This window comes from Lepidothrix coronata, unplaced genomic scaffold (genome assembly GCF_001604755.1).
Source record: "Lepidothrix coronata isolate B3197 unplaced genomic scaffold, Lepidothrix_coronata-1.0 Scaffold3, whole genome shotgun sequence".
NCBI lineage: Eukaryota > Metazoa > Chordata > Aves > Passeriformes > Pipridae > Lepidothrix > Lepidothrix coronata.
The window spans coordinates 9,009,177-9,024,757 of record NW_016690183.1 but is presented as its reverse complement, the minus strand read 5'-3'; the positions used below and the strand labels follow the sequence as shown (position 1 = coordinate 9,024,757).

The following is a 15,581-nucleotide window of genomic DNA, read 5'->3' as shown; positions in this document are numbered from 1 at the left end:
AAAAAAAAAAAAAAAAAGTAGAAATGTTCCCTTGTATTCAGGCCAGGAAAACCAAAACATTGGAACAAAATTGCTCATGATTTCTGAATTCACCTTCTTTGTATGTCACTTTCCCTGTAAAAAAAGGCGTTCTTAAAGACTTCTGGGGAGTCAAAAAAACCTACAAACTAAGTGAAGGCTCTCTTCACTTTTGAAGCAGACAGAATACCAAAAACACTGAGAAAAGTCAATGAAAATTGCCACAAGAAAATAATGTTGGCAGCAAACTGAATTCATTACAGTATACTTAGGCATGTTGCACCCAACAGAATTTGGTTTTGGAATCAAATCAGGGGAAAGATCAAGAGCAAATTTTATTGATATGAGATTGTGGCTGTAGTGTGTGCAAAAACACCACCTAAGAAAACAAACCAAAATGCTAAACCAAACTAAACAATGTAGAGATTAAATATTACCAAATAAGGAAAAAGGATGTCATTATGCAGATGTCTTGATCAAAAATAAGCAGTCAGCTTTGTTTGCCTCTGACAGTTTTATCTTCCCTTGGTAGGTCAGGCATAGGGTCAGTTGTTGTTCAGAAGAGGAAGTCATGCTTTCCTCTTAAGCATCTCTTCAGAGACAGCAATTTGCCTACTAATGCTCTGATGGCTCTTATGCTTCCAGGGAGTGAATCTATGTTGACACAAAAAGTTCTTTTAGTGTTGTACTTTAAAGTGGCAATACAAGTTGTGGAAAAAATCACTTTTTATTACCTTTATCAGTAGGCTGATTGACTTTAACCAGTTGCTTTGAGTTCAATGACATGTTTTTATGAGTTACTAATAGGATAGAAATTTGTTGTTCCTTTATCTTATGCATCTCTTCGGCTTTTTACATTCACTATATTTTGTATATACATATACATAAGTAGTTTTTCAGTAAAGCCATTGTATAGAATTTGCAGTCCTCAGATAAATAGAAATTGTGTACTTTAACTACAATATTAACGACTATATTCCTTATTCAGAAATTATTTAGTCTTTAAATCTGATTTCAAAGACTATGGCTTTCAACCTTCATACTGTGACAACAGTATTTACTTAAATATGTTTAAATCAATAATTTTTGAATTTTACAACTTTTACAGCTATAGTTCTGATGGGGAGGAAGGGAGTATTCACCACTATATAAAAAGAACTTCTTCCTCTCCAATGCATAGTATGTCAAAGGATTTACAACAGATATGTTAAATCACCAGTTTTAATAAGAAAACCAAAGATGCTAAGCATAAGCAGGTTATGTATTCATCTCTTCTTTCACTCCCAAAATATTCCTTACACATATCAGGCAGTCTAGAGATGGGAAAGATGTTATACGTGTGAGAGCTAGAAAGCCTCTATCTTCTCAAGAAATCCTAAAACAAACACAAAAGCCACCTTTATATTGCAAATCTATCTATAACATAAACAGGATTCTAGCACTTCTAGTGGCAATCTATATCAGGATAAATTATGATACACAAGTCCTGAAAAGTGACAGAGACTTTGTTTTATCACTATGTCATGTCTAGGCAGAGTCCTTATTATAGAGCTCTTGGTGTTCAAATTCTATTCTGAAGTGACAGAATATCTCTAGGCTGGAGCTACCACCAGCTAGAGGAGTTTATTTTGACTCATTCCTCTCAGAGAAAGAATAAACAACCTTTGGGTCTTCATAAGTGAAGGGAGCAGTATTTAATAGTTTTCTATCAACCTAACCTTGAAAATAATGATAGAATAATAAATCTGAAGGCAGTTCAAACTAACATATCTGTCAGTAACTTCATGCTAAACAACAAAGGCAATAATAAAAGCGCTCCACTAGCCACACACTTGAATGAAATATAGGGAAAAGATCTAATCAATAGGTTGCCTAGTAAGATAGTAAAAAACAAACACTTGTTATTGATCTATTTTATCTTCAGGTATTTTTTTTTATTTTTTTTTAAAATGACACAGACAGTACGGACATGCCAAAAAGCTCTTACAAGAGTTCAGCTTGAGGTCTGTTTTTAGCAGCTGTTCTCATGCACCAGGAATTCTTTCTTTCCTGGCTTATTTCTACTGATTAAACACTTGAGGCTGACAGGGTTGTCTCCTCTCCCCTTAAACAATATATTTCATTTTTGTGTTTGTTTTTTTTTAATACTGCACATAGTAAAGTTTTAGCTATTTAATATCTGCAGAATTCTCACAGTCTTGTTGCCTAATATGGTACAATGTTGATATGTTTTCTTTTTCCCCTAATACACTGTGAGAATTTAATCTCTGTCTTTACTATTTCAGTGTTAGCTAAATATTAACCTAGTCCCTTACCTCTCCTGCAGAACCTCTGCCCCATCCTTTCTATATCTAAAAAAATTGTCTGAGTGGAATGTAACCATAATCTTTAAGTCTCAAAAGCCTTAAGTCTGTGTTACAGTCACTCCCAATTGCATTTGAACTCATTTTCGCTACAAAAACTTAACAACAGTGCCATGTCAGCAGTTTTGCCTTATTTCTTCAGGCACTGGGACTACTTACTTGATTTATAAATATGAACTCTTTATAGCTTTAAAGAGGCACATCTTGAGTGTGTTTGTCCAACAAACTCCTCTTCACCCTTTTTCTCTCTGGCACTTTGGTCTGTCTCTCTGGCACTTAGGTAAAATCTATCATGAATTAAGGAAGCTGTCTTGACGAGAATAGGAAAAGTATGTGCACAAAACTGTACTCAGTTTCCAGTAAATCTATGACATGGGCCAATAAAGCTGAAAAGTTTCTTTTTAAAAAGACTAAATCTATCCTCAGCTGACATCAACTTTTTTCATAACTCAGAATCTAAATACCGTAACAAAGTGTAGGGAACAAAGTCACACATCAGAGTCTGATCTCATTCTTCTAAATATTTCAAAAGAATGAAATAACTAAGGCCAAATAAGGGATGAGCTGAAGAGAATATTTTTCCTCTTCATCCCCTTCTCAATCACTTTCAATGTTTTTAAGCTTAAAAGAACATTGCCTTGCAAATTATTCAGTACATGCAATTGGCTGGATCTGGAAAGGAGTTTGTGTGTTATTCTTTCTAGAAGTATATTCTTTTCTATTTTTTTAAGTGGCTTCCTCCTAATGTCTACTTAGTTTTTGATCTAAGCAAGAAAATAAACAAATTTCAGGATAATAGTGATTCATTGTACAAGCTTTCTTCTAATATTTTCAGCGACTGCACCTGAGAGTAAGAAACATTTTATACCTTACAGTTTGCTTTATGGAGAATTTTGATTGCTGATTTTGCAAGGCAAATTCAGAATAATACTCTGAAAAAACAGTTTGCAAAACAATGATTTTGACACTTTTGCTTCCTAACATTTTGACAGTGCAGCTAGTCCTCCAAACAGAAAGAACTTCTTCCTCTGGATAGTCTCATTAGGATGAATGCACAGACAAATGTTCATCAAGCACTTCTTTAACTTTAGCTAAGCATACTGGAAAACATGCTACTTAAAACTAGCATTTAACACCACCTAGCATCCAGAATGGCCAGTGACTTTTGCGTTAAATATTTAAAAAGAAAAATTAGCTTTTTTTGCTGGTCATAATTGGTATCACCCAGCCTACTCAAACTACTTTATACTACAGTTAGGACAAGACTTTATTGCTATAGTAGCCAAGACTTATTCCTCTGTCTTGGTATTTTGTGCTGAAGTCAAGCAGCATTGGGAGGAATGGTTCCACATCAGGATTTAAAGATCAGTATGAACAAGTTTTGCCTGTAATTGCACAAATAAACATCCTATTATAGCTTTGCAAGTTACTATGATGTCAACTTAGTTAAATTTATGTACATAAAAGCAATGCGATGGACACATTTGAGAGACTGGAAACAAATTAAAGCAAGTTTTCCCCTATTTGTCTACAAGAAATTAGAATTACGGTGCTGTTAATCCACAGTAATGCTTCCTTTGAACATGTTTGTTGTATCTAACATTGATGTATTGCAATTCAGAAACTTATGTAGTTTATTTTTTATTTTTGTTATTTTTATTCACATTACTAAAACATATTTTAGTAAAGATTAACTCAGAATCTATGTACATAAACACACACACTATAACAGGTAGTGAGAAATATTATCATACCTAAAAGAGGAACTATTTTTAGCAAATTCCGTTATACAAAAACAATTTATGCAAATACCATCAAGAGCTCAATTTGTATGATGATACAAAAATAACACTTTTCAGGAAAGTGTTAAGCACATATTTACTTTACTCATGCTTTCTATTGAACCTGAAAAGAATTAAGTTCCAGCTAAAAGTTAAGGGCTTCTGTATATACCTTTCTGGGTAAATAATCTGCATCAATTAAGCAATGTATTATTTTTTAACTATATTAAGGAGTTTGAGGATATTAAAAAAAATAAAAAGCAAGAAGAAAATTTAACAAATAGCATATGGGAGTCTTCTTGGCCCGAGTCTAACTTTTTCATATTTTTAATGTGAATTTACCGCTTGTGAAAGGTGTCAGACTAAGAACCCTCAAGCTGAAGTTATCTATACAGCCACAGGCATGCAGTGCATCAGCAGCAGCATTGTCCAATTTCCCCTTAAAATGCATTTCTTCTCTCAAGCCGATCAGAGTTTGTATACTGCTAAAGAAATGTGGAGTTTTTCTTCTTTCTATATATATTTTTTTTAAATTTTATTTTTCAATTCCAGGGAAAAGAATGGAAACTGATTTTCGTAAAGGAAGGAGTCCACTTTCTAGCATTAAAGGGGCTTCAAACCACATCTATTTGTGACGTAAATACTTTTTTGTAATCTTACTTGAGCAACTGCATGATTTTGAAGTCAGGCACTTGGTCTTAAATTGTCAGCCTTCCACGGTTCATTATCTCACCTTTTCTTTATTGTAAATCTCAGTCTCCCCAGTCAGTAAGTACCAACTCTCCAAGGAGAACTAGAGGCTAAAAGGTACAATTCCATAGATGTACAAGCCCAAAAATTTACACTGAAGTGAATGTCTGTTGACTCAACCATTACTTGCTCCCAGGTAGTTAAGCTTATTTTCACTGGGAAGTTAATACCTAATGAGCCAAGAGGCAAACGGGAAACAACCTTTTACAAGCTGTGCTTTGTTCATACCACATCTTGCAGGCAACAGAAGTAATACAGCAAAATGATTTTGATTGATCAGAGTTGCCACAACCACATCTTTCATTAGCACAAAGCCATCTATTCTGCCAAAGACAAATCTTGATAGACTATTCAAAAAGCATATTGTAGAGAAAAATAAAGTGCTGTCTATGACCATTTCCCAGTGTAAGGATTTTAGTATTTGCCTCACCTTAAGAGTTCTCCTGAAAGTAGTACCTTTCTGTTTAATTAATCAATACTTAATGAATAATTAATTCATTAAGAAAAGTAAATAATTAAGGAAATATCAAACTCTTTTTAAAAATCCATCAAATAAGCACCCAGATGAGGGACCACAGCTTTGTGCACAGTTTCATTTTTGTCAGGGCCAAGCACAAGAAAGCTGAGAAAAAAATCCTGTTTTACACCTGCCTAACATTTAACTAAAGTTTTTATTACCTGTAGTATGCTACTGCACAAAGAATTTCATTAAGACCATAGCTTCTTTTTTTCTAAGTGTTGTACTAACACACCTGGAGACAGTCTCTGGCCACGTATAATCAATTTTAAACATTTAGTTTTATTATTTAATTTCAACGTTTTAAGTTAGACATGGGACTGTTCAATGGATCAGAGCTTAAAGCACTTTTCAAATGCACTATTTAAAGGAAAATGTAGGTTACTGGTGCTATGGATGGGTTTTGCCATGAAGTTAGAACTAATATCTGAAGTTTCCTAATATTTAAGGATTTTCTATAATACATCGCACTATAGAAACTGAAGGCAGCTGTAAATTACAAATAGAAACAAAAGCCACATGTATCAAAGCACAGAATATATTAGGGTTGATCTGTCTCTTCGTTTCAAGAGCTAGGAGTTTGGGGAAATCTCAGACATCACCCAGTGTGAAAAAGCCTATAAAGAACTTCAGATTGTTTGGCCCAGCTCCCTCACAACTTCTTTGGGCAACCTGTGCTAGAGTTTCAAGGGGAAAAAGCTAGAAAGGAACTAAGGAATTCCTTGTGTCATAGGTTGAGATTGGTTGAGATCAGATTTTTGACACTGCTACAGACAGCTATATATAGAAGTGTATTCACAGAATCATAGAATGGTTTCGGTTGGAAGGGACCTTAGAGACCAAGTTCCAACCCTCTTGCTGTGGACCTTCTACTAGATCAGGTTGCTCAGAGCTCCATCCATCCTGGCCTTAAACATTTCCAGAGATGGGGCATTCACAACTTCTCTGGGCAACCTGTGCCTCATAGTAAAGAGTTTTTTCCTCGTATTTAATCTAAACCTACTCTCAGTTTAAAGCTGTTCCCTCTTGTCCTATCACTACATTCCCTTGGAAAAAGTCCTTCTCCGTCTTTCTTGTGGGCTCCCTTCTTGTACTGGAAGACTGCAATTAGGTCACCATGAAGCTTTCTCTTTTCCAGGTTGAACAAACACAATTATCATAGACTTTCCTCATAGGAGAGCTGCTCCATCCCTCTGGACTAGCTCCAACAGGCTGATGTCCTTCTAGTGCTTGGGACCTCAGATCTGGATGCAGCACTTCAGGTAGGGTGTCACCAGAGTGGAGTAGAGGGGCAGAATCACCTCCCTCGACTTCCTGGCCCTGCTGCTTTGGATGCAGCCCAGGACACATTTGGCTTTTTGGGCTGCAAGTGCACGTTGCTGGCTCATATCCAGCTTCTCATCTACCAGCACCCCCAAGTCCTTCCCACCAGGGCTGTTCTCAATGTGTTCATCCCCCAGCTTGTATTGATACTGGGGATTGCCCCAGGTGCAGCACCTTGCACTTGGTCTCGTTAAACATATTATGTATGTTAAATGCATTGCAGAAGTATTTTAACATAGTACAGCCTAATGACTAAGGAAATAGCAAGACTCATTATTTGTAACATTACATTTTCTAATTTAACTTAAGGCATGTCAAATATATTTATCATGACTTGTTTGGATTTTTTTTACATCTGTGGAGATCATTAGAACTTTTATTTCTAACCATACTTTTATCAAATGAAACATTAGCTACACTACTCTAGACTGACTTTTTATCCAATATATGATAAAAATTAAAAATCAATGTCTGTCAACAATAGAAGTGTCCTAAAGCAGATTTTTGGTCATATGCTGCCCTTCTGTTATTCTAAGAGTGACAAAAATTACTTGATATACTCTACATGGTAGCCAAACAGGAAGGTTGACAAGCAGCAAGGAAATAGCCACAGTCCATTTTACTTAGTCACATTCAGTAGACTCAATCTAGACATTCAAACATGTTTTAATAGAGAACCTGTAAAAATTGAAAAACTTTGAAAATTCACCCCTGGTTCTATCATCTAACCATGAGTTCAGCTTCCTAGAAGAGATTAAGAGCAATCTAGATAACTATGCTAGGAGTTTTAAGAGGCTATTGATGCACCCAGCTCTGTATATACCAGCTGAGAATTAGAAGCATTACTGTTAATGCAAGTCTAATGCAGCAGCTAGTGGGGTTTTGGTGCTAAGCGTGAGCTACAAAAAATGCCTTACAGGATTTGTTAGCCTAGATATGATGCCATGAAACCACGACTATGATTATTGTCAGAGCTGAGCTGATTAAGTACACAATGTAATCTTTTGGGTTGGCTTGAGGACCTGTGCATTGTATTCATTGAGGGATGATGACACTCTAAGGTATTTGAAAACCAAGCCATCTCAGAGCTAAAGAATGTATTTAGGTGACTGCCTTTAGACATCTGTGTTTAAAATTTGATGGTTTAGTATAAACAGATAAGTAGTCCTCAGGCTAAAACCAATAGATTAGAAAATAATACTTTACTGTTCTAGCAGACTACATTGCAAACCTCTGTTATCCCAATTTTTATTATATTTTTATAATTGTTTGCACAGAATCAAGGGAGGGTTCAGACACTGCCGGCCACCACACCAGGAGGAATTTTGTCTTCTATCTGCTTGATATATTCTGTGATAGATTAAAATAGTTCTGCTTGTGTCTCTGGAGATAGCCTAATACAACTATAGAATCTTTCTCTCAATAACAGGAGTAGCAGCTTACATTGAAAATAATAATAACTTTCCATCTGATCAAATTAATTTCTAAATGTCAGCTTATTTTCCCTTAAAAATGTTATTTAAAGGTATAAGCAAACTCATGAACTCCTGCTTCTGCTAAAAATAGCATAAAAGATCTTTCTTCCTGCACAAAATATACAATTTTAAGGATTTAAAGAAAAATATGCTTAGAAGGTCTTATAGTCAGGATATAGCTTCACATGTAAAATAAATTATTAATTAGAGACCAGTAAGTATCTATTTTTGTTTTTCAGAAAAGTCAGTATTTTAAAGTAACATTACTGTTTGGCACAGTTTGGTGTTGATCTTAGTATTCCAACATTTAAAAGGCTATCAGATCTTCTAACATTTTAATATAAATGCAGTCTGTGGCTGTGACAGCATTCAGCATAGATATATTTTGCCCTGATATTTCAGATAACCCCAAGTGTGTTTCTCTAAATGCATTAAAAATCTACACAGTTTCTCTTAACAGATTCCACATGGAGAAGAGTAGATTAGGAAACAGGCTTCATCAGGATAGCACTGATGTTTATCTGTAACATTCTTTTCTTCAGGGTTTCTAAAAATTCCTTTTCAGCAACTGCCTGAATTTCTAAATGTGTCCTATCAACACTTTATTATATTTTTGACATCCTAGTGGAGACGGTTACATTAGATCTATAAGTGAGTTTAGCCTCACTACAGAAAAAGTAATATTTTTCTGTATCCATACCCTTTTCAGTCATAGGGCTCAATGTGTAGGTTAGCAATGTCCATTAGGTGCTGAGACCTACTGACTTCAGTGGGAGTTACAATGCCTCTTTTGCTCAATACACCCATTAAGGTGATATTGGCTGTTGCAAGGGAATGGAACAATCTTTTAAGATAAAGGTATGGGAGACAGGGGCTTGGAGACATAACATTCAGGCAAGCTAAAGCATAATGAAGTTAATAAAAGGCACACAGCAGATTCCAGGAGAAAAGTGAGATTTTTTTTTCCCCTCTCAACATGGAAGGAAAGCTAAAGTAAAAAAAAAAAATAAAAGAGGTGTTTCAGTAATAAATTGCCTGGAGAATTAAGAGCAGCCAGTAAATATGACACCAGTCACCTTGCAGCCATTGCTAAGGAGACAGCAAGATACTAGATAAAAATCCATCCAGACAAGACAGGTCAGGGAATTCTTAAGATAGAAAACAAAATTCCCCAAAGTCTAAAGGCCTTACTGTAAACACTAGCTAAAACTTTTGCATTGGTTAATACATCAAACCACTTTGTCATGTTTAAATAGGTCTGCAGAACATGTGATATTTTAGTAGCAGCTCAGCAACAAGAAATGGCAGGTCATAGATCATTCTAATCATATTATATATTTTTAAATCACATTAATATTTTTAAATATTCCCATAACTACAAATCAGTATAATGTCATAACCTAATTTGTTTTAATAAGATAATGTAATTCAATAGAAGAAGTTAAGAAAAAAAAAGACAAAAAGATCAAGCCCCATAAGCCCTTTAATCTAGCAGTAAGTTTTCACTTTGGAGTAACCACAAAAAAACGAAAACAGAGTTAAATATCACACTCAAGAACTATTTCATATTCCATTAATATTTAGTTTAGGGCCATGGAAGTAAGTTGCTTCTTGAGGAAAAAGCAGTGACAGTTTTCACAAAGCAAATAATTCTTGCACGTCCTAACAGAGTGGGTGTATGCTAGAATTCTTCTTCTTCACTTGTAGTTGCTATACACAAATCATTGTACCCTAAGATATATGCACTAAGTCCTTGGGTAGCTATAAATGTTGCTCTGTAGAGCAGGTAGAAGGTGCTTGGGAATGCAGTAAGGTTTGCAACGTTTTCTCTGAATAATCCAACCAGAAATAGCATGTCAGGGTGAACAGAAATTCTGAGCAGATGGCTCCCGCGTAATTTCAGCTAGGTAGAGCTGCATATGACTGTCTTATATCTACCGAGTCATTAAATGTTGCTTTAGGCCTGTCTGATGGTTGGTATTTCCAAAGGCACCCACGAGTATTAAACATCTGAAATCTCACACCGCTTGAAATAGTTAATTATCCAACTCACTTGTGCTTCCTTTCACAATGAGTTTTGGCTCAATACTACAGCACAATACTGTGAAATGCTGCATGCTTGTTTTTCCCATCCAAGCTGAATACTCTGTGCTGTACCAACGTCCCTCCTTCAATACCAAGGGAGAACCATGTAAATTCTCTTTGTGTAAATTAAGAGAATGTATTGATCAAATAGTAAGTTGTTGCCCAGTGCCCAGATAAATGCAAAATTCATTTTACACCTAACTCATTGGATTCCTGATTATTTCACCTAAAAAAAATGGTTTAAAGCCAGTAGATAATTTACATTCCTTTCCAAAATTCATTATTCATAGTAAAACCTATGTAATCACTTAATATCTTTTCAGTAATGAAAATAATAAAAACGTAGATGTTATGCATAATATACTCTAAGTTTAATTAAAACTGAAAGAAAAATAAAAAAAAATCAGAAATACATTATTGCTTTCAACTGACGCAGCAGCCATTTGGTCCAGGTCTAGATTTTCTCTAATCAAGAAATCAAGCTTTCATTTAAATCTTTGCAACTCCACTGAAATTCACAGAGGTTGAAGACAAGGGTCAAGTACAGAATATAATTTGGAGGTCATGTACAGAGAAACTGAACTCCACCTTTCCTATCAGTATTATTTTTAAACTCATAATTACCATAACACTTTTTCCTTCATCACCCTGACTTTGATATCCTCAAGAATAAGATGATGAGATAGATGAGAGGTGATAACAAGTTCTACTAAAGTAATCAAATTTTCAAAGATGATACCTCATAGGACCTCTTCAATTCTAGCAAGGATCTTCCAATTTCCTTTAGGAAAGGCTTCAATCTTAGAGGTGCTCATGCTCTGCCACTAATGAGTATAATTTGAGTCTTAATGTCATCATTTTCTTACTACACCTATAGGGCATATTTGCATTATGCTTAGTGTGAAACATTTACATCATCTATATCTGAGTTAGAAAATAGAAACAATATAATATGTAGAATAATTTCTGCTATGTATTTATTAGGCAAATAGACAGATAGCAGTGATGTAGAAACCAAATGAGCATCTATTCCAAAACAAAGATATATTGTGTACATAAAATGCCCCAGTGGATTGACATATGAAGGGAAATCTCATGACCCATCAAAATTAAAATCTCAGACTACAAGAGTGGAGGTAGGAGAGGTGATCAAAATTCTCTAGTTGCTAGGCATTTTATAGAAAGAGGCCACATTCACTCATCTTATTAAAATTCATGAAAATTGAAAATATCCAAAAGCCCAGGAGGGGTGGGGTCAGAAAATCTATTTCACTGGGAAGCTTACTCTAAATTCACCTTGAAAGCACTTTCCCCATCACAGACTTCCCAACAGCCTTTTTGATTTCTCTCCTACTTAAGAGGTAATTATAGAACTTCTTTTCCTCCCAGCCTAACGCATACTGAAGGGGTTCACTTCAGCCTTTTATGCAGATTGCAATATTTTTTCCTAACTAGATCTTTATTGCAGATTATTTCTCCTTTGCTCTCTCTCTCCAATTCATCTAATTAGCTTTATTTTTATTTCCTCCCCCCCATATTTGTCCTCTGTGTCATTTGCTATCATAACTACTTTAGTATTAAATATTGTTGAACTCTGCACTTCTCTGTTCCTCTTTTTCTTTGCTTTTGCCTTTAGTTTTAAATTTACAGTTGTCAGAAAACCATGACACTCAAGCACAGGAATGATGAAAGGGGGAGAGTAAACAAAGGCTACGTAGCATATTTCTCACGTGGATAATTTTTTTAAAAAGGTTCAAATCCAAAGGAAAAGAATAAATTCTTTTCAGAAGGATTTCCAAGGCCACCAGAATCACGTGAGATTTTTAAGATCACGACAGTCATTTCAGTCAGGAAGAATCTGACTGTATGAGTTTAAACTGCCAATGATGGATGCTTGGCTTATATCATCAGATCTGTCCTTCACAGTTTTTGCTGCTTTTAATTTCTTGTACAAGTTGACACAAAGAGGAAGATGAGATGGGAAACTCTGCACTATCCCATTTTTACATCAAGGAAGCCTGTCTCCTTCTAACACTACTACTACAATAGTACAACAAAATTTCTCCATGCTCAGGCACCTCCTGTATCTTGGGAATTTATTAAGTTTAATATTTACTAATAACTAATAAACACAGTGTTTCCAATATTAAACCAAAGCTTAGGCATCACTTAACCACTGAAAAAATACTGTTTTAGGCAAGTTAGGAGTAGAGTCAACTTTGTTTGTTTGTTTGTTTGTTTGGGGTTTTTGCTAATAGTTCACCTTTATTCTTAAAAAAGAAAGCTGGTAAACACTTTTTTTTTTTAAAACTACTTTTCTAGTATTGGGTAAAAATTTCAGGACATGAACAATGGCAGTACTGCCACAAACAGCTTGCTAGAGTATATCCCAAAGATTTAACATTCCAAATAGAAGCAGCAGACCTGCATGGCTCATCACACACTTTTGCATGTGATGTCAATGGTCAATAACACACTGGCAATTTGCCCCCGGAATCCACCAAAAATATGTAATTGCCAATAAGGAGGCAAAAAGGAAATATTCTTTCATGAAGAAACTGTCATATATACGAATATATGAAGTGATGATATAAGAATAAAGACGCTACAAAGCTCTCACTCAGAGAGTTGGTTCACTTTGGAAACAAGCAATCACAGATGTGACTAAATCAACTGAACTACATGTCACTGAAAGATTTTGCCTTCAATGTATTAAGAACAGATTTTTTCCTCAGCCCAACTGTTCTGCTTTATATATCATTCACTCAGTCAGCTGCATAGCCCTCTCTCATTCTTGGTCGTTTCAATTAGTAGTCGCTGAAGCTTTTATACATTTAAGATAAGAGAAACACTAAATGCTGTAAGTATTTTTATATACCTAAGTGGCCTCAAAAGAGAAACTTTTTCTATTTATAAACCTTAAGAACAAATTCTCCCTTACCCTCATACCACCAAGTTCTACAGAATCTAAAGCAGCATCCAATGTTTTCTTTCAATGTTGTCTATCTCCCCAGCTTTAAATTCTCCCTTTTTCAGAATCCTATCTGGCACACAGAGGAGGTTTTTTCAATAAATCAATACTGTAATAAAAAAATGACTGCCTCTATGTACTCCACATATTAACTGAGTTTCTCTTATACAGATAAAATCATTCACCTTATGCTCTATATTTGACACTCATTTTTAATAACAGACCTTAATAAAAGAAGCACCTAACAAAAAAGTGACTCTAAAATATCACAAAGTTAAATCTTGTCTGCTTTTACATATTGGCTAATCAACTTAATTTGATTTCAGAAAGAATGATAGCATTTTACTGTTTTCAAAGTATATTTTTGAAAAAGAATATCATCTGAAAGAAATGCTATGAGGACAGGCATGTTAGGTAATAGCTATTATTTTTTTGTCAACAAAATGGAAGGCTACCATTTTCAGCAAGAATGAAATTAGCAGTTTATCCATGAAAAATGTAAAAAACCAAAACCAAATTATATCCTTTTTCCTAAAATTATTATAGCATAAATATCCCTTGTCGTAGTTTAAACCCAGCCAACAGCTAAACACCACACAGCTGCTTGCTCTCTCCCCCACAGTGAGATGGTGAAAAGAATAGGAAAAGTGAGAAAACTCATGGGTTGTGACACAGACAGTTTCATACATAAAGCAAAGCCACACGCACAAGCAAAGCAATAAAGGAATTCATTCACCACTTCCCACAGGCAGGCAGGTGTTCAGCCATCCCTAGGAAAGCAGAGCTCTATTACGTGTAGCAGTGGCTTGGGAACACAAATTTCATCCAAGCCTCCCCCTTTCGTTCTTCCCCCAATACTATATGCTGAGCATGATGCCATATGATATGGGATATCCCTGTGGTCAGTTGGGGTCAGCTGTCCTGGCTGTGTCCGCTCCCAATTTCTTGTGCACCCCCAGCCTACTTGCTGGCAGAGAGATGTGAGAAGCAGAAAAGGCCTTCAGGCTGTGTTAGAGCTGCTCAGCAGTAAGGAAAACATCCCTGAATTATCAACACTGTTCCCAGCACGAATCCAGAACATAGCCCCACACCAGCTACTGTGAAGAAAATTATCTCTATTCCAGCCCAAACCAGCACCTTCATGTAGCACCTATATGGAAAACAATACATACATGATAAAATTGCTCCCCAACACATGTACACACAAAGAAGAAATTGCCTTCCAAAATGTTATGTTTAGCAGTAGGATTTTCAAAACCACTTTTGTGTCTCACTCTGTGAAGTTAGTAAAAAGAAAAGGCAGAGAAAGAAAAGCAAAGCATAAGAGACTCACTGAGGAATACCAACAACCAAAACATATCTGCCTGTTCTGCTAGACACTATCATGTCAAAGTCGGCTTTGCTAATTTGGGGATAGCCCTCTTGACAGCAGCTGCAACACTGTGTTCTGAGCAAAGCTCTGTTCTGTTCTCATAAAAACAATACTGAAGAGTTGTATGAGGTGTAGAGTTTCTAATAACGCAGTCAATCAACATCATTACAGTATATGCTTCCATTTTACTCCAATTACTTACCCAGATATTTCCATCTTGGTGGTAGGGTTTCCAGTTTCTCCCTGTATCGCTATAGAGCATCCGATATTGAGTGACCCAGTCAGAACTGCTGTACCTGCCTTGAGTTGCAATAGCACTGATCTGTTTCCGGTTCCCAAAATCCACCTGTAGCCATTGGTAATGATCACTGTCTGATGGAGACCAACCTCCTGCACCTGTTGAGTTGAAACAGAAGAGAGATTTAGATCTCAAACATTCACTTTGAAGTGAACTCATTGTGAAGATGCTGATTACTGGAAGGCAGCCCAGCTGAGAGGAATATAATACCAAAAAAATTAGAACATATATAAAAGAAATGATTAACCATTTTTAAAAATATGCATAGCAATCATTAGCACAGGCTTTAAGTACATTAACTCTGTTGTCTTAATCATATTTTGATATAATTATAATGATTTAAAGGGATGCCTACAAAACAATCAATGCCTTTATAATGCCTTAATTACAGTTTGTTAAGTTTTGCCAAATAATAATTGTTCAAGGGTTGACCAATTTGACATGCAGTCCTTTGTCAGAGTAAGTTGGCACAAATCAATAACAATTGTTGGATTTTGTATGCCTTTTCAATAACATTTCAATTTAAAGAGATAATATAGATAAAACGTGAGGAAATAAGAGCAAGCTTTATGCTTTCCTGTGTTTCACTATACTGCACGAAATGAAAGATCTACCAGAAAAACTGGGA

General features: G+C 35.5%; 1 protein-coding gene across 1 annotated transcript in view; it reads right to left on the bottom strand.

Moving 5' to 3' along the window:
- CNTNAP2 (contactin associated protein-like 2) overlaps positions 1 to 15,581 on the bottom strand; it is a 1,033,702-nt gene that overhangs the window by 661,402 nt on the left and 356,719 nt on the right. Inside the window, exon 3 of the mRNA XM_017822277.1 lies at positions 14,858 to 15,051. Coding sequence (XP_017677766.1) covers positions 14,858 to 15,051 — 194 coding nt within the window. The remainder of the gene's footprint in view (positions 1 to 14,857; positions 15,052 to 15,581) is intronic.